This window comes from Carassius gibelio, chromosome B15 (assembly GCF_023724105.1).
Source record: "Carassius gibelio isolate Cgi1373 ecotype wild population from Czech Republic chromosome B15, carGib1.2-hapl.c, whole genome shotgun sequence".
NCBI classification, from domain to species: domain Eukaryota; kingdom Metazoa; phylum Chordata; class Actinopteri; order Cypriniformes; family Cyprinidae; genus Carassius; species Carassius gibelio.
Window position 1 is genome coordinate 9,459,301 of NC_068410.1, and position 27,854 is coordinate 9,487,154.

General features: G+C 37.0%; 1 protein-coding gene across 11 annotated transcripts in view; it reads left to right on the forward strand.

Moving 5' to 3' along the window:
- Positions 1-3,467: 3,467 nt before the first annotated feature.
- The window catches only part of msi2b (musashi RNA-binding protein 2b), a 251,834-nt gene continuing 227,447 nt past the window's right edge, over positions 3,468-27,854 (forward strand). For 6 of the 11 annotated variants that reach the window (XM_052575400.1, XM_052575398.1, XM_052575403.1 and 3 more), the window contains exons 1-5: positions 3,470-3,674; positions 3,946-3,986; positions 4,213-4,294; positions 5,695-5,779; positions 10,124-10,165. In XM_052575400.1, coding sequence (XP_052431360.1) covers positions 3,613-3,674; positions 3,946-3,986; positions 4,213-4,294; positions 5,695-5,779; positions 10,124-10,165 — 312 coding nt within the window. In that variant the 5' untranslated portion in view covers positions 3,470-3,612. Of the gene's footprint in view, positions 3,675-3,945; positions 3,987-4,212; positions 4,295-5,694; positions 5,780-10,123; positions 10,166-27,854 lie in introns of all 11 variants that reach the window. The other 5 variants (XM_052575396.1, XM_052575394.1, XM_052575395.1 and 2 more) reach the window with 2 other exon arrangements.

Here is a 27,854-nt window from a genome sequence, read left to right on the forward strand (position 1 = left end):
GATTCCATCGATTCTTGAGTCTTTTGAGACCGATTTGATTTGCTTCAAAGGACAAAATGCATTTTAATTCACCATTTTCCCAATTAATCTTAGTGATTTTAATCATTTGAGGCTTTTTGAGTTAAATGTGTGATTTATAGTAAGAAATTGTTTTTTTTTATTCCACACAATAAGTTACAAATTTAGGAAAGGTAAACTACTATCACTTGATAGTTGATTTCAGAATGGTTTTAGTTATAAATGCTTAACAAAAGAAGAAATGCTTTAAAATGCAAAGTTCAAATTTAAACTCAATCAATGAGGTAATCATAATTCTCAGACATTTGAAAAGGAAATCACATTTAAAATCATCCAATGAATGACTAATTAACTAATTTATAAGTGAAAACAGAAAGAAAAAGTAGTGGACCAGCCAATCACAAATTAACAACCATAAATTGGGTTGTCTCTGTAGGTTATTTTCATTTTATGTCCCCTCTAAAAATTTGATTTTTTTAGTGCCATGATGGCAAGACATTTTGCATAGTTCTTCAGATTTGAATAGTGATGGTTCCGGGTTTCAAAAATGTATCAAACTAAAGAACTTTTATAATAATTTCTAAGAACCGGAACGCTGCTTTGAAAAGCGACAACGTGATGAGACTGCATTCTTTATTATTTCAACCTCCATTAAAACTGTTTCTCAAACATGAAGTATTATCTCTCTAATTATCCATTTAAAGATCAGGGCAGATATTTTCTAACTCCTTTGTCAAATTGGCCATTTTAGGCAATGTTTGGCACATTACATTTTTCTCTCTAATTGCAAAATGCACAGGCTCTAATTGGACAGATCTGTGTTGTGCACTTAGTCTAGTCTTTAATAAGGGTCTTCAGTTCAGACGTCTTTCTCCGCTGTTTTTGAAGACTTAATGGATTTCTAGAGACATTAGATTTAACTTAATAATGGCAAGGGTTGCGGCATTAATAAAGCGTGCCTTCAAAACCGGCGAATGCAAATGTGTATATTTAAATATCCTCTTGATGTGTGTTTCTTTTAAAGTTGCATTTCAATTTCATTTCATCAAACCCGACAGCCGTGTCTCTGTTTATGTCACGAGCAACATGAATATGTATATGGTGAATGGTAAAATTCATAAGCGTATGAAACTGATGCCTCGTCTCGTGGCAGCGGTGTATTTATTATGTCGATGATTTATGGCTGATCTACTTGGCGAAATGTACATGAATAGATTTGTTTTTATGCGATCATACAATTAAAGGTGTCAAAAATGTTTTGAGCTAATTCTGCAACTGGTAATACAGTTCTAACAAGTAAATGATATGCTAATAAAAGGTCTAATGAGGTCCGCAGTGTTCTTTAATGAACCAGCAAACGCTTGGCCTCACAATAAACATATCCCTAAATGCTCTTTAAGGCTTATATGCTATGAAACACTCGGGACATCATGTAGATATTTAAAACCTTGCTCCGAACAGTAATTTCCTGTTCAATTATGCCAAATCTCAATGAGCCATGATTCTAAAAACAGCCCCCTTTGACGGCCCAGTTGTGAAGATCTGGCATAGCGCCTCATCGTAATGCCAGAGAACAGACAAGGCATAAAACACAACATGCTTTCAGGTGGTCAGATGAAATGTTATTTTGTACTTTCTTTCAAAACGAACGGCAACTGTGCTGAATAAACTGTTTTTTTTCCAGCATTATACTTATTAAATCCTATTATGAAATTATGTCATTTAAATACCCTGTTAAATGTTCTGCCAAAGCCTATCAGAAATGTAATTGCGTATTGAATTACGATGGAATGGAACGGCGGCGGTGATGATGCATATTAGAACTTAGCAGAAATGACATTTCAGACTAAGAGCAGAAGGGAGCTCGATTTCTGCTGATAATGATTATTATTAATACTTATTCGAATTAGCAATGTCTGTATAAAAAAAAACGTTTACAAATAATAGTATCTTTGACACATTGTTTATTTTTTGTCTTTTAAAAAAAAGGTGGTCTTGTCTTGCTCAAAGCCCGAGAGAGTATAAACTGAAAGGGGAGAGAGATGTTTCGTTTTCTGGGTTGTGCCCCTCAGGTACCCGTGTGTCAGTTTACCAACAAGCTGCCCGCTAGGCAGTGAGGTGAGACAGCGGGTTCACCTGCCAATCAAGAGCATCTCAGCCTCCCTCCTCTGGACACCGGCTTTATGTGGGCTCTTTACTTCAAGAGTTCTGACAGGTGTTCAGAAGCTATCTTTAGCAAGAGAAGAGGAAATCTGAATTGGTATAGGTATAGAGAACAAAAAAAGAAGAATGATGAGCCTCTCTCAAACAGAGCTGCAGGAAATAAACAGCAATCACTGTAGCATGACTGAAAATCCACTGAGCAGGCAGCCTTAATTGAGCCCCTCTCTCTGTCTATTTCCTTCTCGCTCTTCCCCCTCTCCGTGGATAATAAGCACAAGAACCTTTCTGTGCATTTTGAAGACCATTAATTGATATGTGAAACTGCATTTTGCAGAAGTCGAGGGGTCCAAAGACCCTAAGGCGGTGGGTGATAGCTTAGATATTTCCAGTTTAACATCTTAACGTGACAGATGGTTGTCGCTTAAGGAAGTGTATTCTGTACAGTCAATATATAAGTGTAAACAGCATTGTAAAACAATAATCGTACATAATATTTGCAAGTACGCTTGAGAATGTGATTACAGGAATTGATTTATGATATGCTTATGTTTAAGGCATTTATTGTTGCTAGATTGAATCTCCTTATAGATAACATACTTGCATACTGGAAAAAGCAACAGCTAGTAACACAATGTATGTGTAAATCATACTCCAATGATTTGTTTTGTTTGCAATTAAAAATGTTTTATATTTTGTGTAATGTTATATCATATATATATATATATATATATATATATATTTTTTTTTTTTTTTTTTTTTTTTTTTATTTCAATGTTATAATAACAAATGCGATTTCTTAATATAATTAGTTCATAATAAGAAAAACAGCTATTTGTAAACCCTGAAGATTTGGGGGGGAGGGGGGGTTGACATCCTCCACTGATTTAATCAAAAAAGCCTGTCTGTAAATTACATGTTTGAGCAACTCAAAACAAACAGAAGGTAAGTTATGAATTCTCTTTGGGGAGAAGTATTAAAAATAAATCAGTACGAGGGTTGCAATGAAAAAAAAAAATCACTACGCTGCTAATTCTACTCTGCATCTTGGGTGTGATATGCAGATGTATGTAACAGTGCATCACTCAGACAGACTTTCCAGCTTTGTTTACATTCGCTTCTATCATTTCTGCGTTTGTATAATGTGAATCCGCCACGTTTGTGTGTGTCTACGGTGATGAGATAATAATAAAAGTGACGCGGTTCGGTCCGATCCTCATGCGCTGAGTCCCTGGTGGGCGGGGCCAAGCTAATGACGTCAATGCAATGGGTGAGGTGACGAGCCCCTTCTGCGCTCCTCCCCGTGTGGGTGACGGGAGGGGGAGGGAGCCAGGCAGAGCTGATCCCACGTGTGACGCTCGCATTCCCGGCTCAGTAATAGTCTCTTAGCTCTGACAGTGTGTGTGTTAGTTACTGGCCATAGTTGGGTTAGCCATGGAGGGAGACGGGAGCCAAGCCACATCTGGAAGCCCTAACGATTCGCAACACGACCCGGGGTAAGCCAAAGCCAATCCTGACAGCACTTGACTTTTTTTTTTTCCTTGTGTGTTTTTCTCCAGTGAGCATGTTTTAAAAACGCTCTTCCGGGTGCACATAACTACTACACCTTTGTTTGATGTATATTAGAGAGCACAGCCCGCCGGGGCTCAGTAAACACACACCGCTCTGCTTTGCCTTCGTTTAGCTCTGCTTTTTTTGTCGCTAGCTACACGTCAAAATGGCCGATCTGACATCTGGACTCACTTCTGCTGTGTTTTCCCCTTACAGTAAAATGTTTATCGGTGGCCTCAGCTGGCAAACTTCACCAGGTAAGAGACCGATGGTTCGCTGTCATTTGCGCGCGTTTGTCTGGCTGTGTTGTGTTTGTTTCATTGTGTCCAGCGTGGCGCGCGCTGTGCGGGATATGTGCCGTCATTTGAAGTCCTCTATTCGACCCCTGTTAGACATCCAGGGGGGCGTTTAATTTAGAAACTGGTGTGTAACGCACGAACGCTTGGCTCATGTGTGCTGTTTTCTTTCTGTTTTGTTTCACAGACAGCCTTAGAGACTATTTTAGTAAATTTGGAGAAATCAGAGAATGTATGGTGATGAGAGATCCCACGACAAAACGCTCCAGGTAAAAAACAAAACAAACACAACACAATGTTTTTCTTTTTCTCTTTGAATCTCTTAACACGTTGAGGTTTTTATGCAAAGCGATATTAACCTGCGATTTTGCCCTTGCGCTGTTATTCGGATGCTATGCGCTGTTGAGGCGGCTGGATCGGTGTGTTTGTGGATGGGATACAGTTTGGCATTGATTTGGGAGTCTTTATGTTAAACCGAATGTCTTTAATGAACCGAGCGCTTTATGCGGTTGCTTGTGTTTTTATCTTTGAAGTTGGCACGTTATTTTTCATACTTGATATCGTCATTTTTAAACCTGGTTTATTTTGTTCCGTGTTTCACAACGTTCATACTTTACCCTGGGTTAGTAACGTTAATTAATCATCCGCTGTCACATTGCGAGGTTTCTTACTGTACGTTTGCGTTTTTATTTGCATATTCATGAGGATTAAAATGTTGATTGGATGCTTACAGCACGCGACCTGTTTAAATATCAGTAGAAATGTCGTTACGCAGATCCTCTCCGTTTGCTTCACATCTTCTGAAATGTACCGCAAAAATACATTGTTAGTTTCCCTAAAACATTCAGATTTAAGTTTCTGCGACTGTACAATGCGTATGAATATTTAATGAGGTAAGCGCCGAAGCAGTTTATGATTGGTTGTCTTTTGCTAAACTTATTTAGCAGAATTTCAAAACGGACGGATAAAAGGTGCTGCTGTACACCTTTAAAATTACAAGTTTGAAACGTTTCTTATCCTACGGTTTAAAAAGACGTTAACCCAGGATTAAGGGTGGCATGAAAAGTCCTCAAGTGTCCTTGACGGACTGTATTTTTTAAGGTAACAGATTATGCAGATGTTTATCTGAAATTTTTGTCAATCAAGATCTTGCTAAATAATATAATAGGGTGGACATATTAAAGGGATAATTCACACGGAAATTAAAATTCTGTCGTTGTTTATTCTGTGAAACACAAAAGGAATTGTTAGGGACTGACAGTTTCAGTCACCATTCACTTTTATTTGCAGCCCCCCCCATAACATTACAATGAAAGTGAATGGTGACTGAAGCTGTAATTCTACACATTTTTTTTTTTTTGTTCCTCATAGGTAATTCTACACACTTTTTTGTTCCTCATAGGTCATATAGGTTTGGAACGTCATGAGGTTGAGTAACATTAAATGATGACAGAATTTAAATTTTTGTGTAACCTACCATGCTCTTTTGTCCTTGACATACTATATTTCTAAGATAACGTTAATGAAATTGTTATAGATATCAAAGTTCAAGTAGCATTGAATAATAGAATCGAATGGCTATGTTAACAAGCTTACCAGTCAAACATGTGTAACGCATCACTGTCAGCTCCTAATGTATTTCTGTGTTTTTGTTTGTTTTGTTTTCCAGGGGATTTGGCTTCGTAACGTTTGCGGATGCGGCCAGTGTAGATAAGGTCCTAGCTCAACCTCACCACGAATTAGACTCAAAGACGGTATGTTCCCTTCTATTTGTGTTTGTTTTGTGAAGTGCTGTTTAAACATACTTGTATCTGTGACATTGAGTGGTGAAAAGACACGCAGTCTCCCTATCATATCCCTTCCTGTGTCGAGGCTTTCCTCTGCATTTGTCATTGTACCACACACACAACAGCGGGGCACCTGACACAAATAAGTAGCAGGATAATTAGCCTAGTCCTGTCTTCCTCAAATGCCTCAACAGGTTTTAACTCCTTGCTTACCAAAGTAGTACTGGGGAACAAAGGGTTAACTGTAATTGCGGTATGGGGGCAAGAAGGAACGAATTACCTGCGGCATTGTTCAATCGTGACTCCAGCTGTGTTCAGCGCCTCTTGTGATGTAAGACTTGTTGTGTATGACGTAGTGTTTTGCACTCTTGTTCCTGATTTAATTTTCCAGACAGAACTCCGGATGTTGCATAGGGCGAGAATGTATTTTGGATGCATGCATAAGTTCATTGTACACCTTGCTGAGTAGAAACGTTTTACGTGCTTGATTGACATGGTAAACTAATTTGATCACATTTGTTTCTTTTTGTGTTTTTATAGTATATTTAGAATTATGTCGATACTTTGTCATTTGTGGTGCAGGTTAGTGTGTGTACCGGTGCACAAGTTTCCATTATTCTACATTGAAGTATTTTGCATTCAGTTTATTTCCTAATGTGCCACTCATTATTTATTTAAAATGTTCTTATTTATTTTTCAGTTGTTATATTCATGCCTGGAGTTTGCTGTTGTTTCAACATTTAAAAAGTGCTTGTAATAAACTTAGAGTATGTAGTAAGATTTTCTTGTACATTTTAAAATAAAGATTCAAATTTTTAAAAAGATTTTGGAGTGTGTTTTTATTTTTTTTTTACCTGTAGAATTTAGGATTAATATATATAAATAGCATTGATATTATAAAATTTTTATTTGAATAGAATAACATTGTATTTATATTATAGTATTCATATTATAACCTTTTATTTTGTATGGATTCTTTCAATGCATTTTTATTTAGGATTCAGACGAGTAATATCTGAAAAATATTGTGTTTATATGTTATATTATTTTTATTATTTTACATTGGCCATGTAAATATGCAGACTGAGTCATGCATATATTTCTGTCTGCAAGAAATAGGTTTTCCTTATTCAACCTAACCTAAATCCCGGCAGAAATACATTAAGATTTTTGTGTGACAGTGAACCGCAGGATAAGCAGACGCTGTACCAGTAAAGTTAATGTGGATTCTATTTTTTTATTTATTTTTTCTTATGTATAAAGTCACCATCTTTCCTGTTTGTAGATGCAGTTGCTAGTTACCTGTTGGAGTCCAGAGTGAAAGAGCCTTTTATTTGGGATAGCTGGGGTGTGGACAAATACTGCCTTCACTGACTTATTTTAATGGATGCCATGTTGCTGCAAGTTCATATCAAGAGACGGACTTATTTAAAGGCATACACAGAGGTTCATAGCTTCCCTCAGAAATTGTGTGTCTAATATTCCTCCCCGAGAACACTGTTTGTTGGCTTTCCCAGTGCTTTCCATTTAACAAAAAATATGTAATGTATAATTCTAATCTTTGATTAGATGGGGTTAGAATTATTTTTCTGCTCTTAGGGGAGTAGGCAATTTGCTGTTGTAAATATTTGTTTTTGTTAAACATACAACCATTTCAAATAGAAATTAAATTTGTGAGATAAACTGAAAAAATTTCCCTATGCAAATAAGGGAGGATGTATTGAAAACATTTTATTTAACATCCTTTTATAATAATAATAATAATAATAATAATAATAATAATAATAATAATAATAATAATGTGTACGTTTAAAGATGTGAAACACCAAACTAAGCTTCACTGACAAGTTGCATTTATTAGATTTGATCAGGTGGCTAATTTGGTCAACAGCAGATTAACCAGTTAAGTGGTTTATTACCAATTACTGATGATTGTTTACGTAAATGCAGCAATTGGGCAAAAATGAATTCTGAATAATAATTTAGCCCAGCAGGTGAATATTCTCCACCTCTCTTGGTTCTGTGCCCTAAATCTGTTAGAAATACAGGTGTGCCGTTCAGTATGTCTCTTTATGCCAGTTTGGCATTGACTGATGTAAGCTGAAATGCCTTTAGGACGGAGGATGTTTCTGTCTGATTAATAAAATAATATAACATTGTACATGTCAGTGTTGCACTAGTCGAAAAACGTGTAATTCGGACATCAAATGTGGGCCGTTTGGATTACATAATCATGGCACACATGTGTAATTCTAGTATTCTTAGTAAAAAGTGGGTCAAGGTTTGACGTTTCAAATGCTCTTCAATGGCTAAGGGAAAAAAAAGAAAGCTAGCGTTAGCAGTGATGTATCCAGGATTGAGAGCGATTGAGATCATGTTGACAGTAGCGGCTGGTGCTAAAGCAGGGATTACTGAGCTCTGGGTAGTGATGTCATCGTCAGGGTTCGGGTGGCTGTGTCATGACTCTGGGGTTTCAGCTCCAACTGGAGACCAGGAGCCATGAGGAAGTTGGACCGGTGGAGGTTTAAGAACAAATTTAAATTGATAGTGAAGTTGAAAGGTCTTGCTGTTGATTTCTATAATAGAATATGTTTTTAGTTTATTGCATTTCTATTTTCTACTTTTTTTGCAATTTCCGGTCCAATCTTTTTGTCACATTTGAAGAGTGCAAATGGACCAAAGAAAGCGTGTACAGAGATATTCTTGACACACATGTTTCACATTTGATTAAAAGCTGTGTAATCTGCAAATCTGAAAGCCTAGGGTGAGAATTACTCTGTGTATTGACAACTGAAAGACTGTTGCCTAAAAGACTAAAAGCAATCTGTTTTAGATTAAACACTTTTCAGGATGAATTAAAGTATAACACAACAGCATCATTCCCCACCAGGAAGGCTTTTTTTTTTTTTTTGGGTGGTAAATATTGCAATTCTGTTCAGGTCAAATTAATTTACCAGGAGACCCCCTTCTTCGTATTCCACCAAAACAGGTTGAAGGTTTTTTTTTTCTTTCTTTCCCTTTTGCACACTGCCACATCTCACAATTCTGCTTTTCTTTTTCTTACCATTTATAAGAAGTGACAAAGCATTCAGACATGCGGTATATTCAAGAGCAGTATAGCACTAATGGATCTTTTTCCCTTGAGTTATTTTTCCATTTAATGAGAGTGCAGAGGCAAGTCTTTGAACTGTTTTTGTTCTCGCATGCATGATTATCTACGTCCTATCTTTCTAGTGCTCTGGCTGCCCAAGCTTTCGGCCTGTTTGCTAAAAAGAGGGACTGTTGTGTCATTCTATGAATGTTTAAATGACCAAAGCAAACATCTTTCTAAACAACAAGTCGGCCACTTATTTCACTATGTAAAATCTTTAATTGAGTGTTTAAAATAAATAAGTGTTCACTAATATGAAGTCTAACAAGAAATCAGTAATACCTGTTTATCATTAATGACAGAATCTCTTAAAATGATTTTCTTTTCCCCTTCTAGCATTAGAATCATACATTTTTAATACCGCAAAATATGTATGATGCAGAGATCAATAAGAGAAAAAAACATTTTGATTGCAGTTGACGTTTTTATGTTGTTAATTTATCCTCCTGGGAAATTTATTATTATTAATATCCAGGATGAATCGTTATGCTGGTTCAGAACACCAGTGGTTTATTGAGATTACAAATGCTCTTAATCAAGATGTGTGCAAAACTATGTTTAGTTTGTAATGTAATAAAATCAAATAACAGCTTTTCTAACTATTAAACCTAGTTATGCCCAATCACATGCCAAAATGGATTATAGGCCGAACGGTAACCCCTCGTACTGTGGAGGAGAGTCACCCATAATAATTCTAGTCCCTCAGAGGAGAAGAAGGTTGTGGATGTATTGATCTAATGCCCTGTCTTGATTCTCCGCAAATCTCCAGCGCTCACTAAAACACCTCCTGCCATGTCGACCTGACCTCCCTCGAGGCTGCGAGCACTTCTTCAGCGAGTCTTTGAATTATCTCTGGTGTGTTATATAATGCTTCCTGTTTATTTATGCTGTATTCGAGTAATTATGCTCTAACCTTTGTAAGGTTTTATTCGATTTTGTCATATACAGGCCTCATGCAACCAGCGTGTAATAACTAGGCGAGATTACACATGAGACATGGAGCATTGCATCATGATTAATGCTATAATTTCCATGAAGGTTATCGAGTAGTCGCAGCACATTGGAGGCTTTTTCTAATATTTTCTAATTTTCCTCTTCACGTAACAGTATCACAAGCTCAGTTTTCTCATATTTCTTTCTCTCCTTCTTCTCTCATTTAGATTGATCCTAAAGTTGCCTTTCCAAGACGCGCTCAACCCAAGGTAAGAGCCGTTTGGTTTTGCTCTCTCATGCCAAGCCACTTCACATTTGCAAGTCCGCTGCATATTTGTTAGTAGTGTGAGAGGTTGAATGTTTTTTTTGCTGAATTTGGCTTTTGATAGAGCAGAATTGAGTTGGAGTTGTAGCTGTGATTTTAAGTTATGGTCTGTTGCAGTCTGGCTGGTGTTATTTTCCAGGCTAACTATGATTTCTCTGTGTCATAGTACAAGGAGAGACTGTTTAATTGTTGTTTCAAATGTGAGGAATTCAGTTAATAGTGCCCCTATTAAGGATTTTTGTAAATCCTCTCCTTTCATGAAGTGTGTAACAGATCTAGGTGAATGAAAATGTGCTGTAAAGTTATAAATCTGAAATGCACAGTGTATAAAGTATTTGTCTCAGTCTCGAAGAAAGAGTTGAATCTAAATCACTGAAATGAGTCGATTTTAATGATGTCAACATGAAAACATTAGCATATTGCGCTCCCACTTGTTGGTCTTTTGGTGTTAGTCTGAATGAAAATGCTAATTCATTCTTTGCCCAGTAACGCTGTACACAAACCATCACTGCACCACAAACGCTGATTTATCAGGCATTACAGGCATGATGAAATGAAAATGAGACCAATCGGACCAGTCAGCGCAGATTAGCATCACGCAAAGTAGGAATTTGGAAAAATGATTCTTTAAACTAATCGTTTGAGAGTCGTTGAGCAAGTAGGTGAAAATAAATGCATATTATAAGACAATGAAAGTGTTTTTTGACCTTGCATGCATCTCAACTTGGTGCTGGGCACTCCCAAAACAAAAATATGAACCTTTCAATACCCATAATAGGGGCACTTTAATTAGCATGGCTGGGGATGACCTTAAAGAAGTAACACTGAGAAAATATTGAATATTGAATTATCCCTGCTTTGTTGAGCATGAAGTTTTATATATAAATAAAAAAAAAAAAAAAAATAAAAAAAAAAATATATATATATATATATATATATATATATATATATATATATATATATATATACATACATACATACATACATACATACATATATATATATATATATATATATATATATATATATATATATATATATATATATATATATATATATATATATATATATATATATATATATATTTATATATATATATATATATATATATATATTTATATATATATATATATATATATATATATATACATGTACATATATATAGTGGATAAGATCATGCCTTTGGTGTGAGAGACCCGGGTTCGAATCCACTGTGAGGCACCAAACCAATGTGTCCCTGAGCAAGACACTTAACCCCTAGTTGCTCCAGAGGCGTGCGACCTCTGACATGTATAGCAATTGTAAGTCGCTTTGGATAAAAGCGTCAGCTAAATGTAAATATAAATGTATATATATATATAAAAAGAACTAGAGGAGAATTGTGCCCTCAGCTGTGGAATTCAGAGCATTAAGTCCCTCATTTGAATCTTGTCACAACAAGAACATTTTCTTTGTATATCCGAGTGTGTATTTGTGTGTTTTTATGGTATCTAATGTTCTGCTTTTGCGAGCCATCCTGGCAATGAACTTCCGACAGCCTCCTCACTTCAGACTACACTGTCAGCCAGATGGTCTGTGCCCCAGATTTTGTGTCTGCCGTGCAGCCGTTGCTTGGCCTGTCAGGCAGAGCTGGGACGGCCCTCCTGGCTCAGCTACGGGCCACCAGCAATTTCACCCAAGAGGAAAAGCGCTCCGATCTGAGATCAGCCTAGGTGTTTTCTTTTAGAAAGGATGCAGAACAGGACGACAGACGGTCCTTGATCAGAGCAGGCTGGGGAGGAGGGCTCATGGGGTGACAGGTGTCCATTGCACACTTGTCTGGCTAATTGATATAAAGAACTTTTTTGCTTCATCCAGAGCTCATTGGAGGAGAAAAGGTGTACTCTTTTTCTCGCTCTCGCGCACATACACATGCCAGCCAGGCTGGTCCAATTGCAGGCCACAGGGCCCCGGGCCTAATGCGTTTTCTTGGCTGGAGTTGGACATGGGATGAATAGTAGTATTAATATGTCCAGGCTCCAGTAGCAGTTAGGCTGCAGCCCTGTGGATGTTTGCTCAAAGCCAGGCACATTGACAAATAATACCTTTAATGCAAATACATTATAATTCCCATGTCCTGTCAATAGGCTAGGCATTATTGTGCCATCGGAAGTTGCAAATAGTTAGTGCCATTCAGTTTCATTACCCTATCCAACCCTACACTTAGATTTAAAAGCAAACCAGCAGTGGGTAAACACGAAGATCCAAATGGAATACTAAGGAAACAAAAGATCAGCCCTCTGAATAGCCATTCTATCCTCGCCATGTGACGATAGAGCAGTAAAGTACTAAAAGGGAGTGGGGATTTGTTTTTGCAATGATTGTGTTAAACAGAGCTGAAGTTTACCACAGGCGGAGGGCGAGATTGGTTTTTCGCTGTATTTGTGATTGGGCTTGTTGTTTCACACTAGTTTTCCCCAACACGGCTCTGCATGTCCCGACAAGATTTTAATTGATATTGGGATTGAGGCCACTTTTGGAAGCGAATGGATTTTCGCAGGTCTGATATCGCCCTCCGAGAAAACTGTTATTTTCATCAACCCTAAGGCTGCATAATCCTTCCAATCAAGTTACCGATGCTTCACCAGCTGCTGTAGTGCGGTTTTAACAAGCCTCTAGGTGCAGTAAGGTGATGGACGATCATCTGTATGTGATGGGCCATTTGTTTGCTGCTGAATCTTGTCCTTTCTCATTGATCATGTTTGGAGGCCGCTCCATCGCCAGTTGCTAATTTAGGCACCTTGTATTTATCTTCAAGACATTTGTGTACGAAGCGTTACCTTCCCAAATAATTAATTTCAAAGCTATTTATGTCCTTCAATAGGTTCACTGATTAGAGGAAAAACTTTGAAATTCATATTATTGCAAATAACTAGATAACAGTGTTGGGGAGCTGTAGCTTGTCTCTTTTATTTAAAGTACTTCAGTTACAGTCAAGTTACTATTTTGAAAATGTATTTACAGTTATTTTGTGTAATTATTGTAATGGTATTTTTTATACTGTTAGTAAATAAGGTGAATAATTCTGTGCAGGGGTTCTAGTAAATTAATAATAATAATAATTATAATTATTATTATAATTATCATTATTATTAATGAATTAACTAATTTAAATGGGAAATTGATTATGGCTACAAATATTTACACCAAGGTTATTTAGTTCAGTATTATAAATCAGTAATTATATAATTAGTAACATGTTTATATGGATTCAGGTTTCATTATGCTTCAACTGATGCATTTTTGTTGTATCTCTGCCCTATTGATCGTTAAGGCTATATTGATTTATTTTAGTTAGTTAATGTTGTTAAGAAATTTGGTAACACTTTAGAGGGACCAATTCTCATTATTAACTAATTGCTTATTAGCATGCTTGTTAACATATTGGCTGTTTATTAGTACTTATAAAGCACATATTTTGCATGACTATATTCTACATCCCTACTCTTACCCAATACCTAAACTTTAACAACTACCTTCCTGACTAATAATTTTTTATTGAGGAAAAAGTCATAATTAATGGTTTGTTAAAAGAAAGAATTGGACTTTGAAATAAAGTGTGACCAGAAATTGATAGCAAAGTCAAAGTGAAATGAACACACACAAACACACACACACATGCCATGAACACACACCCAGAGCATAGGGTAACCATTACTTTGGCACCCAGGGAACCGTTGGGGGATTGGTGACTTGCTCAAAGGTCATACCTCAGTCATTGTATTGAGGGTGGAGAGCACTGGTTACTATTTACTCCTCCCACAACAATTCCTGTCTGACCTGAGAATCGAACCCGCAACCTTCGGGTTAGAACCTTTAGGCCACGACTGCCCCCATCTATAAAGGATGTTATATTCTATTTATTTCCAGTCTGTCAAAAGTTTTGCCTGACTGAGTGTCTTTTGGGACTTTTAGTAGGTTAGGAGAACTAGTTTGAATGGCTGTGTGTATGCAGGTCCAAATCTTGAGTGTGGACATTACCAGCCGAATCTGCCCCCTGGGCTTTCGTTCCCTGCCTCTGGCTGCCAGCCTCTGGTTTTTCTGCCATTGAAAGATTATTGTGTCATTTTTGCTGACACTAGTTCGACACTGCATAATGAGTTTGCATTCAAAGCTCAGGGCAGTCACCTTCAGGTCCTTAAACTTGATTTCACAGGGGTCTCACCACTCTTTGCCAAGTCAGTGGATCTAATCAGTTTAATGAGTGACATTATCTACAAAAATGGGAATTATGGTTGAAGTACAGCCATGTTTAAAGGCCCAGCACACAACATAATGTGATCCTTCAGCTCCAGCAACACCACACACAACCTGCCTGAGTGGAGATGTCCTGGCATTTACTGCCCATAAGTGCTGTCAAAACAATGCCCGAGCAAAAGCTACATTCCCAGTTCTCTCATTTCCCGCAAACCGCCTAGCACGGGACTGGCAGAAGAGCGAGAGAGCGCTTGTCGGAGCTGAAATTGAGTTTGCCCTTGTATTTTTTTTATTTCCCTTCCATGGTAAATTGTATGGTTCTGTTTTTCTCTCACTCTCCGTCCTCCTCCTCGCTCTCTTTGTCAGTTTTTGAGTGTGTAAAAATATTTGCACCTAGTGTACTGCGAAACAGCGAAGCTGTCGTGTCCTGTGGTGCGGGCTCTCAGGGAGAGGTGCACGACTAAGTGTGAAAACTCCAGGCCAAGTTTTTAATAAAGTCCAAAAGGTGGTGCCATGTGAAGTGCCGAAACCACCTCTCGGCAAACGTTTTCTCGCTCCCTGGGAGAGTAGAGTGGCACCGAGAGCCCACTGACTCCAAACATCTCCGGCGCCAATTAAAAAGCCTGGCTAACGCATGGCTCATTCCAGCTTCCCGGGCTCCGTTGATCGCCTCTTTCATTTCCGCCACCATAGTTCTTTGCTGACAGCTTGGCAAAGCAGCCCCTTTTCTTTTTTGAATTTTCTGCAGGTGCTTTTTTCCCCCTCATGGGCTGAGAAAACAGATTTGATAAAAGAGTCTTGGTTAAATATGTTGTAGGTAGATTTCAGTGTGGCTTGATGTAAACATTGCATGGAAGTTCAATGAAACGTTTTGATGCATGAAACAACAAAAGAAAAGAAAGAAATTGCACATCATAATTCTCCATGCCCTAGGACTTTGGATTTTGCCTAGAATTGTAACTGCCATTAATTTCTTGAAATTTCAGTAGTTATTAATTTGCAAATTAGCATTTGCATAGTTTCTTTTGTGAACAGTGTTATATAGACAAAGTTGTTTATATGCTGCAGAATAAATCTTCATTGTAGGTGAGTAACTTTTATAGTGAATACCAATTTATTATGAATGTATCCCAGACTTGCTTGTGGTATAATAATAATTAAACAACTTGCAATTAAGTATGATTTAATATCTAATTGTTATGAAAGCTGTCTGAATGCAGAGTAACATTGGTTTTTTAAAAGGCAAAGCCATTCTTTACATGTTTAAGGGTTGTCTATTACATTTGTCACTGAAGTAGTTTCAGTTCGGTTTGGGTAGCAATGTAAAAATAATAATTTACTTACATACAGTACTGTTCAAACTTTTTGGGTCTGTAAGAGCTTCAATGGGTGCATTTATTTGATCAAAATAAAGTGAAATGCTTTTTACAATATTATGAACATTTACATTTAAAAATGTAATTTCCTTTCGTGGAAAAGCTGAATTTTCCGCAGTCATTTATCTTCAGTGTCACATGATTCAGAAACAACAATAATAATGTTCTGACTTGGTGCTCATGAAACATTTAATAATAGGGATGTAATGATATAAAAATATAACAATATAATAATAAGTCCATGATGTGATTTTTATTGCAACCCCCCCAAAAAACGACATGAATAATTTAGGGGGAATAAAATTTTGTACATTTTAAAAGTTATTTATTCTGTCTAATGTACTTTGATAGTTCAAAATGAAGAGCTCCAAACTATGTTCTTAAATGAAGAAAGCTTAAGTCAGAAATAAGAAGTTAATTGACTTGAACTTTAAAGCAAACTCAGCCCTTTTTGAATTAGTGATACACCGTCTCAGTCTACATTAAATTCACACTGGTATTTTAGTAAGCCAAACAAATTAGAATATAATAATAACAACAACAGCAATGACAGTAATAGGCTCTAGCCATATATTGCTAAACAATTGCACTGGATAATAAATAGAAATTAATATTTCATAGGTATTTCATTTTTGCTTTACACTATAGTAGGGAAATTACAATACTTCTTTGCTAATTTCTACACTTGAAAGAGATTTTTGAATTTAGACTGCAGTAACACTACAAATTTAAACATTTAGCAATTTATACTGCACTTTTAAGCCTTTGTTTTGACGGGCATGGCAGTAGAACATTCATTTTGAAGGAAAACACCAGCTTCAGTGAAAACAAGCTTACAAAAACGTGCCTCATTACAAATGTTGTAATCATCTGCCACGAAAATAAAGCCTAACTCTTGGTTGTTGCGTTTCCAAAAGTGCGTTGAACTCACAGCACGTCTAATAAACGAGTTCACTGCATTCATTCAGTGTGAACGGAGCTGTTCTGAGGCATGGAAAACACCGGATCACAAGTAGATTGCCTCTGTGTGTGCGCTTTACTTTGAAAGGTGCAGCGAAATCAGACTTGTTAAAGGGATTAAGCCATATTGTACTTTTGGTTTTAGTTCGTTTGACAGATACTGTGCCAAAGCATAATGGCCCAAAACACAACTTAAAAGACCTTTCATGTTAGAAAAAAAAGTAAGTTTAAATATATTTTAAAAACTACACTTTTTGCCTGGAGGTTTTATATCATCATGTGACTATTGAGTAATATTGAGACAGTTATGCTATTGTTATTGTTGTAACATCCCGATTTAATAATAATAATAATAATATCAATGTTGAAAACTGTTTTGCTGCTTAATATTTTTGTGGATATTACTTTTTAGGATTTATATCGATGAATAGAGTTTATGAACCACGTTTACATTGTTTGAAATATACATCTTTTGTAACTTTGTAAATGTCCTTCGTGTCACCTTTTTAATTTGATACATCCTTGCTAAATAAAAGTATTAATAAAAAATTTTATAAAAAAGATTTAATTAAAAAAATAATAATTGCATTACCCAAGGCCACTGATTAGATTTTCCCATCTCTTTGATATGGTTGGATTTGAGGAGGGGAAACTGACTCTGGACTAACCTTACATACACTCTGCCTTGGTCAACTGAAAATGACGAATATGCCATTTTTGCCTGTTCTTTTTTTCTGAGGAACCTTTGAGAGCCCCGTCTTCCCCTCTTATAAAGCCTGTTGACTGAGAGCATGGCTGTTGTGTTCACATGCTTGAGAACTAGGCTATAGAGGAGAACTCAGTACCGCTGTGGCTGGCCCAGCACTAACTACTGATGAGTGACACTAATGAGGAGAACAGGCATGCAGGAAAGGGAAGGAAACAAGCTCTTCTGGACATGGCCATTGACAAAACCCTTTTAAGATCTCACCACTCACTGCAGTCTTTCCCAGGACACCCCCCACCCCCACCTCCCCAGACTTCCCTTCTCAAAAAGACACATCTCTCAATTAGCATGGCTCGGAGAACATGGTGCTTTGGTCCTTTTCCTTTGATTTGTTTTGATTAGCAGGATGTGAGGGATCTAATTGAATCCTATTCTAGAGAGTATGGCAACACACTTTACATCGAGACAAAACAACAGAGAACAGACTGAGACAGGGGTCAAGATACATTGTGAAGTTGCAAATTTGAATCTAAAGGTGTCTGTGGTTGAGCTTGTTTTTATGTCAGATGTGCAGAAATGATGAAGGTGAAATTTTCATGCCAAATGTTGATTTTGTTTTAATGTAAGCACATTTTACTGGGCATTTGTTGAAAGAAAAATCATTAATTTCATGCTTCCATTCATATAATTTTCACTCATACAACATTTTTTTGAAAGACATTTGAGGTCTATTTTGTACCCTTTTTCATGGAAAATGGCAGCAAATATTTGTGTTGGCTGTTGTGTTGTTCTTTCCTCCTCATCTGTTCCGGCTCACTGCCTATTCAGAAGTAAACTGATACACACAGGCCTTTCACAAATGGGCCCTAATCAATAGCAAATCGCTTTGTCTTTCTTTTGTAACTGTATGAAAGTTAAGTAAAAAGTAAATTTTCTGTTAGCCACTGTTGTATAAAGTGGCTTGGTGCCAGTTCTAAAAACACATGATTTTTCTTAGGTGATATTTCTCTCCCAGTCGCACCGTGACATTAACCGAGTAGAAAGATTAGCAATAACACAATGGGTTTTGTGTTCTGCCTTGCAGCTAAAGACAATGTGAGCTGAACCAAATTTATTTTTTGACCCTTTCAAATACCAGCGCACATCTTGCACTTGCAGATATTTTTAATTGTGTATAGTGACCACTAGGGGTGAGCCCAAATAGTCGAAGAGTTGATGCTTTGATGAGAGAAGTCCGATTCGACTACCAGTCTCTATCGAATATTTGCTGAGGTGCTATGATCATGCCATTTTAGCTATATGGGGGTGCTCAAATGTCTGATTTCACATAGAACTACAGGTTTTCTCCCAGTAAGTTAACAAACAGCCTATTATAATAATGGTGCAAAAGAATCTGAAAAGAAGTCGCTTTAAACAAATATTTTAACATGCATGAATAAATACAACCACCCCTATATATTAGGGTTGCCGTGGTGAGGAAAATTTCCCACCGGTTAATCGATGTGTGACAACACCGGTAATACCAGTATCACTGGGGGGTGGGAGGGGTTGTCCTCTTTTAAATAGCTTATAAATGCATGTACGTTATACTTTCACTTTCGAATTAGCAGCAATTGGCAATTCGGCGTCAATGGATTGAATGAAAAAAAAAAAAAAAACTGCTGATATTAAATACAGAGCTTTTATTAACACAACGAATAAAAATACCACCATGCATAGGCTGACCCAAACAAATAAGAACCATAGAATGTTTATTGCCTAGCCAATATTATAACACTTTTATAATGAATAAGAAAATAAAATAGGCCTAAATTATTAACACAAAGTTAAAATAAAATAGAACCATATAAATAAGAAATGAATATAAATGAAAAACTTCCAAAATGACCTTAGCTTACATAAATGACCAGTCAATACTCTTTAAAAAAAAAAAAAAAAAAAACACTATAAATTGGCATTTATTAACAGCGTTTTCCTACCGAGGATGACCGTTTCTTCCTCTTTCAACTTCTTGGTCTCTTCAACATTCGGGTAGTCACCCCGGTAGCGCAGGACCAGGAATGTTGTCTTGTGCATAAACTGCCGGTTTGCTTCTGGCAGAGCTTCATATTTCTCATCTAAAATCGATATGATGCTGGCTTTCAGGTTGGCTGTCAGTTGTCCGTCCTCATCCGATGGGGCAAAAGTGTCGTCTTTAATGAGACGCAGCACAGAGAGAAGAGATGATGTGGTTATGCTGATCTGTGATGTGACAGTCTCTTGGCACGCAGCATTGTGGCTGCGTTCAGTTTTTAATTATAGTGTATGCTCTCTTTTAAACAAAATTATTTATAATTATTATTTTTGATTTAAATAAATATCAAATAAATATTTAAGAAAAAACTAATACTTAAAAAAATAAAAAAGACAGTGTTACTGTGGGAAAGTGATGTAACCAGTGTTGCGGCTTAAAACCGGTAACACCGTCAACACAGTCTATCATGGTAAGTTAAATCCCAAGTTAAATCCCATCGATTACAAAACCTGCTATCAAATGCTTCATTCTACTGGACATCTTCAGCGCACATCTTCAGTGCGCACAGCTCAAAACAGAAATGCAGATCCTTAATAACTACAGTCATATACATAACGTTATAATGAGAGCACTATTGTAAAAAAATTTATATACATATATTCAGTTGTAGTCAAATGTGTTTTGCCATGTTGAGCACCTGAACATATAAGACTGCTTGTATAGAAACCTTAAAAGCAGGATATAGCAATTGCAAATGATCTCAGACACACTGATGCATATAAATTTGATTACAGTACATTGTCATCGTAAAAAATCACTGCAACTAGCTTATATATTTAACTTAGTTTATTTAAAAAAATAAGTTCTTCTGTAGAATTATAATACTAATAGTTCAAATATATCCTCTTCACTCTAACATCTCTTGAGTAATTACATTGTTACATTTATAAAAATAAGAATTTGGAAACTAAAACTACAAGCCTTACTGCTTGTATGCGCTGGACCGTCATAACCCTGTTTCACGTCATCTTCATCTGTTTGTTTGCTGTGTTGTTCGTCAGCATTTAGTGCAGCGTAAACATTCTAGACTCACATAACTGTTCTTAGATCAAAAATCAAAAACATGTAGTTGATTTGCTAGCTTTAGGTTGAGCATAACTGAAGTTTTCTTGACGAAATTGCAATTTGGTCCTACAACCACTGTGTGACGTTACATGAAACTTATGAATAAGCAAGTTTTGAAAATTAAGACTCTACTATATGAATCCTTAGTTGCGGAAACCCCTGTTGACCATCAGAGTGTCTGACCCATTTGATTTCTGATTGGTTGATCATGTGTCATTTCTCTTAATACGTAGTGTTTAGATTTTGTGTGTCAGTGTATATTGATGTCAAAAATACAGACAATGTTTTATCTATGTTATTGGTTAACCTAATTCTGCAGATTTTTGGTGTCTTTATTAGAATTAGCATTGGCCAATAGGTTTTTCTTTTAGACCCATTTATGTTGAAAGTGATACTTTTTTGTTAGTGTTAAGGGAACATGCAGAATTCTTTTAACTACTAGTGGGATCAAGAAAGGTTTGTGTAAAAATAATTTCAATGAAGATAAATTAGTTTTTCATGTTGTTTTATTTTACTGTCTTTGAATTAAATTCTGTAATTATCATATATATATATTAAGTTTAAATCAGCATTCTTGTTTTACATATTTGCTAATTTAGTACTGATCTCCAACAATGGATATTAATACCAGGTGTAAAAAGGGTGTTCGGATTGATTCGTCATTCCTTGCCTGTTCTTGTGTTCAGGAGTCTGTAGATTTTGAGGCACAGATTGCACACATTGCTGTCTTCATTACATTTGCTATCTCAGCCCTTAGTCTTTTTGATAAAAGTCTTGAAAAATAAGACTGTACGGTATTACTTCAGGCCAGCTTTGACTTTGCCTTGGGCTGTCAGGCCTGGAAGCATGTCAACAGCGCAGACAGGTTATTACACTGTGACAAACTCAGTACGGAGCATCCTGGAGCTTTCATTTAGGGTTTCTCCCAGAGTGGAAGGCTGCCAAGTCTGCCAGAGCCCTTGTAGGAGCAGACAAGCTTCCAAATCCGCCCAGTCGACGCTGCAGCGTGCTTCTCTTTGATGCTGCGGTTACCTGCCGTGTCCTATGCACAGTACTGATGTAGCACTGAGGCTATCGGCCCACACACTCCACCCTCTGACAGCTGAACTCTGTGCTGCTGCCTGCTGGCTCTCGCTGTCTTTCCCTGTCTGAGACCTCATACGAACCTGCCTGCTGCATGGAGGGTAGGAGATTTGCAGCTTTGCAACTGGTATGTAATCACTATCTGTTTTAACAGCCAGTTTATAGTGCTGTCTGTAGGGATGCACACATTTTGGCCAATATAGAAGAATCCATGTTAAAAATCTGTAATATTTTTGTTTTTAAAAAATTAGTCTGTAATTTCTGTCAGTGTTATATCAATGTGGCTGCAACATTGATTTGATTTAGATTTATAAGCATTTGATTTGATCAGTCAGAATTTTGCATAAAATTTCCTCAAGTCATGCTACAAAAAATAATGCTAAATAATTTTGAGTTAAAATATTTGCTATTTATTTAATTGATGTATGTTGATACTTAACACCACTCTGTAGATTCCAAAAATTTAAATTACCAATGAATTTAAATAAGTCACTAGTATGACAACCAGTGTGGTCCCGTATGTCATATATTTTGAATTTTCCACCAGGAAAAGCACATACTGCATGTTTTTGACCTTGATGCGCAGACTGCAGTCAAATACATTTTTCTACCTGCGTTGTTACTTCTTTGACTTGTCGGATATTGACATTTCTGACTCTGTGGAAGCTGTGCTCGCCTCGTTCACTGTCCGCTTCTCTCTGGGTGTTTGTGAAATGAGTGGTCTTTGCAATCAGCACAGTGCTGTTGGACTCGTTGAAGCTCCTCTGACCCGCCGTGTGTATGTCCTTGTTCAATGATTGTCCTTCAGTTCACTGCAGTGCTCAGCTCCTCTCCTCCACACAGCTTGGCCACTTATCTGACCAGGTGGCTGATATGTTTTCTTTTCTCTTTTTCTTCATTTCTCCCCTTTTTTTTCGCTCAGATTTTGGCAATCCTTCTGCAAGGGCATTTTATTTTATTTTTTTACTTTACTCTCAAGAACGCTTAGATTGCCTTCTTTCGATGTCTTTTTGTCACTCCAACTTTTTCTTCTGTCCCACACACATACAGTGCACAAACCACTACAATTTACAGGGATGACAAAATTTGTGTCTTAGAGAGTTGTTTATGTGTCAGGTCATCAGATAGCAACCCAACACAATATCAAAATTGTTTATTATACAGATGTCATGTTATTGTGTCCATGTTGCTATGAACTACATAGGATAGGCCCTTGAAATTGCTAAATTATTAACATTTAAAATTGCTCAATTGGAAAATGGACTATTTTGGTTTCTAAATGTTTCTGGAATTTCAGTAGTTTCATGCTCAACCCAGTAATTCACCACAAAACAGATTATGGTCTGCTCAAATTAGTTTATCCTCTTTTTAGTGAACCTGTATAAAATGTAGTCTGGGTCATATTTCCCTTTACCTTCAGTAATTTTGTTAATGGTTTTTGATGATAAGGACATGCCAAGAAACCTGTCCATGCTGATATTTCTAAGTTTTTACCAAGTTATAGATTTGCTGTCTGAACTATTTTTATTAGATGTACACTCAATTTTTCATTTTCTCCTTTCTTTTAAATCGGTTTATGTTTTTGAACTATGGTTAAATATAGGGTTAGTTTAGTTTGATTATTTTTAATGAACAATTGTTGTCAACCCAGACTGATGACCCTTTTTAGGAGTTTTAAAACAGTGCCATGGAGGTTTTTTGTTCTGCAAAAGGTACAAAAAGGTTAGGGGTGCTCTGATTGATCGGCTGCCAAACACTGTCAGCCGATAATCGCTTTGAGATGTTTGATCGGCGGTCTCTATAAAGCCAGCTCTCAAAGAAACAATCTAAATTGAAAACTTAAACTGAAAACTTTGTGTGAGACATAATTTCACAAACCACGTGAGTGAATCACCACGTGTGCCATCTTTCTCTCTCAGAATGTGCAAATTACTTCAAATCACATTGTGTCTGCACTATAAGCAAGGTGCACAGTTGAAACAAATTGTCATTTGCAATATCGAGGCAGCGCCACATCGTCATTAAAGTTTATAAATTGCATTTCTTTTTAATTTTTGCCAGTGTTTAAACCATTTGGCACTCACATGCTCTCCTGGAGACTGTGCACACACATAACGCCAGGTTCACGTTTGCAGTGCGTATGTGGTACGTATTTTTTCAGTGCTCATGTTAACGAATTTAAGCGTTCACACAGTTGAGGTCCAGCAGTGTGTTCAATGAGCAGTCAGTCTGCAGCAGTGCAGAGATCGTTTCTGCTGCATGCGGTGAATTAAAGTAACAGCACATTGTTTGTGATAAATATGAACATGGATTGACACGCAAATGTAGTAATTACACCATAAATGCATATAATTAAATTCTGCTGTGTTTCACAGTCAACACATAGGCTATGGTTTTTTGGCTAGGTTTAAAGAAAAGGAGCATTTTTAGATAAACAAGGCAATAATAGATGGCACTCATGGAGGTTCTTTATGAACCGCAGGATTGCTTGTAATAAAGAATTAAATGCAAAAGAAAAGGCAGTAGAGCTGACTGTTTCTGTCAATGGTAAGTTTTAATTTAGAATGTTTGTTATAATGTAAGAAAAGTGGTTTAAATATTTTACCACTTGCTTGAGCAGCTTAATATATCAATCTAGAAGTGCAAAAGTGTAGAGCATTGAATAATGTCTTATATTTATTGCGTTTAAACACATCTATGGAACAGTGTATTAGAGGGGAGAAGTCGTGGCCTAGTGGTAAGAGAGTTTGACTCCTAACCTTAAGGGTGTGGGTTCAAGTCTTTTGAGCAAGGCACCGAACCCCCAACTGGTGCTTGGGCGCCACATAGCTGTCCACTGCACTTCACGGTGTGTGTGTGTGTGCGTGTTCATTGCTGTGTGTGTGCACTTTGCATGGGTTAAATGCAGAGCACGAATTCTGAGAATGGGTCACCATACTTGGTTGTATGTCATGTCACTTTTTACTCTGTAAAACAATTATCACAAGGCTGAAAAAGCATTTCAAGTGATGTTTGGATTTGAAATCAAAATAATGGATAAATGTTGTGTTTGTAGTGAACAGTCACGGATCAGTAGCTGCTTCCTGTGTGAAAGCATAATGACAGCCAGCGCTGTTTCTGTTCCACACATGGACCGCATTCGCACTGCAAGGAGTATGTGTGAACCTGGTGTAACGCTGCCTCACATACATGCATACAGTGTGTAAGCTATTGTGCCACAATTGCATGATTGTCAAAACAAAAAATGCAGTGCATGATCAAACATTTAGGTGAGATAAATATATATATATTTTTAAATGTAACCCCCCCCCCCCCCAACTTCTAAAATAAAAATAAAATCACCTCTCATAAGATTCACTTAAGAGGGGAATTCAATAAAAAAAAGAAAAGAAATTCAGGCCCTGAATACATGTCTGAAAATCATGATTGGATCATCACTATGAATAATTCTACATGATAAAAAGAAGTCTTTAAAAAGATCTATCTGTGATCGTTTCGGCAGATTCTGCTTTCTGTGATCGGCCTCAAAAGTCCTGATCGGAGCTCCTCTAAAAAGGTATTAATATGCTCACCCTGAAGTCTGTGGTTTGTTCCGTGTGGGAAGCGGAGCATCTATTAGATGCAGTGTGTGTACGGCTGTCAGGCCCAGGCCTTTTTTATTGGCTCCGAATGTGACTAGTGACGGATACCCCCTTCAGAGGCGACGCCTCCTTCGGTTGCATTCTCTCCTCCCTCTGGTTAGCTGGAGCCTTTGCTACCACATGATAAATCTGATGCTAAATTTAGAGGCCGTTTTTCTCGCACAGAGAGGGAGATTACTGGCAAAGAGAGAGAGTGAAAGACAAAGTAAGAGTGTGTGTTTATGAGTGTCGCAGGCTTGCTATCCACAACAAATTCATTTGCAAAGAGACAACATGTTTTTTTGTTTTGTTTTGTTTTTTTTTCCTCATGAGGGCTATTGTTGTCACTGATTTTTCCACTGTGTGATTTATTTGCTGTTATTTTAACTGTGTATTGTTGCTTTATTTAGTTCACTTCTATTTAGGAGGACAGAATGTTGGCCAGGCCTTTATAACATGCATTTTTCCTTTGCAAATCCTATTTGTCTTCTTTAAAAAGAGAGTTAAAGAGACTTTTTGTAGCTGATTGGATTCCAGTTTTTCACATTTGTTCTTTCAGTCAACTTTGCTGTATATGTGATTGAACTAACCTTTAATCTCTCATGCCCAGGTTTACTAAGCATTTTTTCTTTTACTTGTTTGTTTGGCAGTAGTAATGGTGCAGTTATGTAACGGTGAACTTGCAAAAGGCTGGGCTGCATATGCAGACGCAATCCCTACTTCAGGATTTAGCTTATCCCGTTCACTACGTAAGTCCCTGAGAAACCACTTACCTTGATTTTCCACGCTACTGCTGTGGGATTTCATTTGATCTTTAAAAGCAGATGGCACACCAGCTACATCTAAGAACAAAACAAGTGCCATCTTCCTTTCATATTGACCAAAGACACAAATACACTTAGCTTTGCACGTAAGGCACTGCACGAATCGAAGCATCAAACAAAATTAGCCTTGAGCGCGACTGGTAAGCAACAGCTGTTAGCTTCAGCAGACGCACGCTAGGCTTTTGATGTAGCGATAGAAGGTAAAAGGTGATGCTGGGACTCTCTGAAGTATGCAGTGAGATGGGAACTTGCTGGGGACGTTTTTCCAATGCTGATACAGCTGAAACAACAGGAGGGACAGTGCGCTTGAGAGGACTGACCTGCTTTAATCCCCTGTCGCTACACCGACGCCAAAACAAACTCGCACCTTTTCAAGACTCAGTCAGTGTGCTGTGCTCTAATTCACAGGTGTCTCGGCTGACCTATTTCATATCATGCTGTGCACGGCCGCAGTTGTTTCAAGGGAATGTTCACCCAAAAATTAAAATCTGTCATCATTTGCTTACCATAAGGCTTTTCTAAAGCTGCATGACTGTCTTTATGCAACACACAAAAAAAACTTGAATATTAATGTATATTTGATGAAAAAATACAGTAAAACGGTAACATCTGTGAAATATTATTGCTATTTAAAATAACTTTTGCTCCTTAATGCGTTTTAAAATATTTATTTATGTAATGGCAAAGCTGAATTTTCGACAATTAATTCAGTCTTCAGAGCCACGTGATCGTTAAGAGATCATAAAACACTGATTTACTATCTAAGAAAGATTTAAAATAAATGTTGAAAATACTTCAAGATTCTTTTATATAATGTTCAAAAGAACAGCATTTATTTGAAATAAAAAATATTTTGTAATTTAAAAAAAGTAAATAAAAGTATTTAATATCCTTTTAAACAATTTGATGCATCCTTGCTTAAAAAAACCCTCACTGAGCCCAAATCTTTGAATGGTAGTGTATTAAATATAATTACAATTAATAATGCCACTGATAGCAATTTCATTTTTGACAGGAAAAAATATGTTGCACCTTTATGGCAGAGATGTTTTTGATCGCTGAAGTTTTTGCCCCAAATGGCTTTGAATATGACATGAGCTATTTTATTTGAAACTAGCAGAGCTCAAACAATCCCCCATTCAGCAGCAGATTTTTATTTGGAAATCTCAGCCCACCTGGCATCACATTTTCCTCACACTTTTTAAAATAAATCTCCTGTAGGATTGCTCCTGTGGTGAACTTACAGAGGCCTATTAGGAGTATCCCCCTGTTGGAGTTGCAAATGGTGCAGACTTTTATTTTTGGCCCTGTCCTGTCTAATGTGTTCTGTTTTGAGACCGCTAGCCCTAAGATATTGATAGGTTGTGCTCGCTCTCTCACTCTACCTCTTTCTCACTTACTCTCCAAAACACAACAACACATACAAATGCACACATTCATTTGTGTTCCTGACAAATATGGGAGGGCATTGATTTAATCAGAATTTTGTCCTTTACTGATTTCGGATTTGGATATAAACTAGTGCTGGGCATCGATAATTTTTTAAAAATTGCAATTAATCGCTTTATTGTCTGTGATTTAATCGCATTATGCAAAAACTAATAATGCATTCAAAAGTAGTGTATTGTGCACTTTTTTTTATTTAAAAGTAGGCCTAATGCTATATGAACAGAAGTGTAATAACATTTG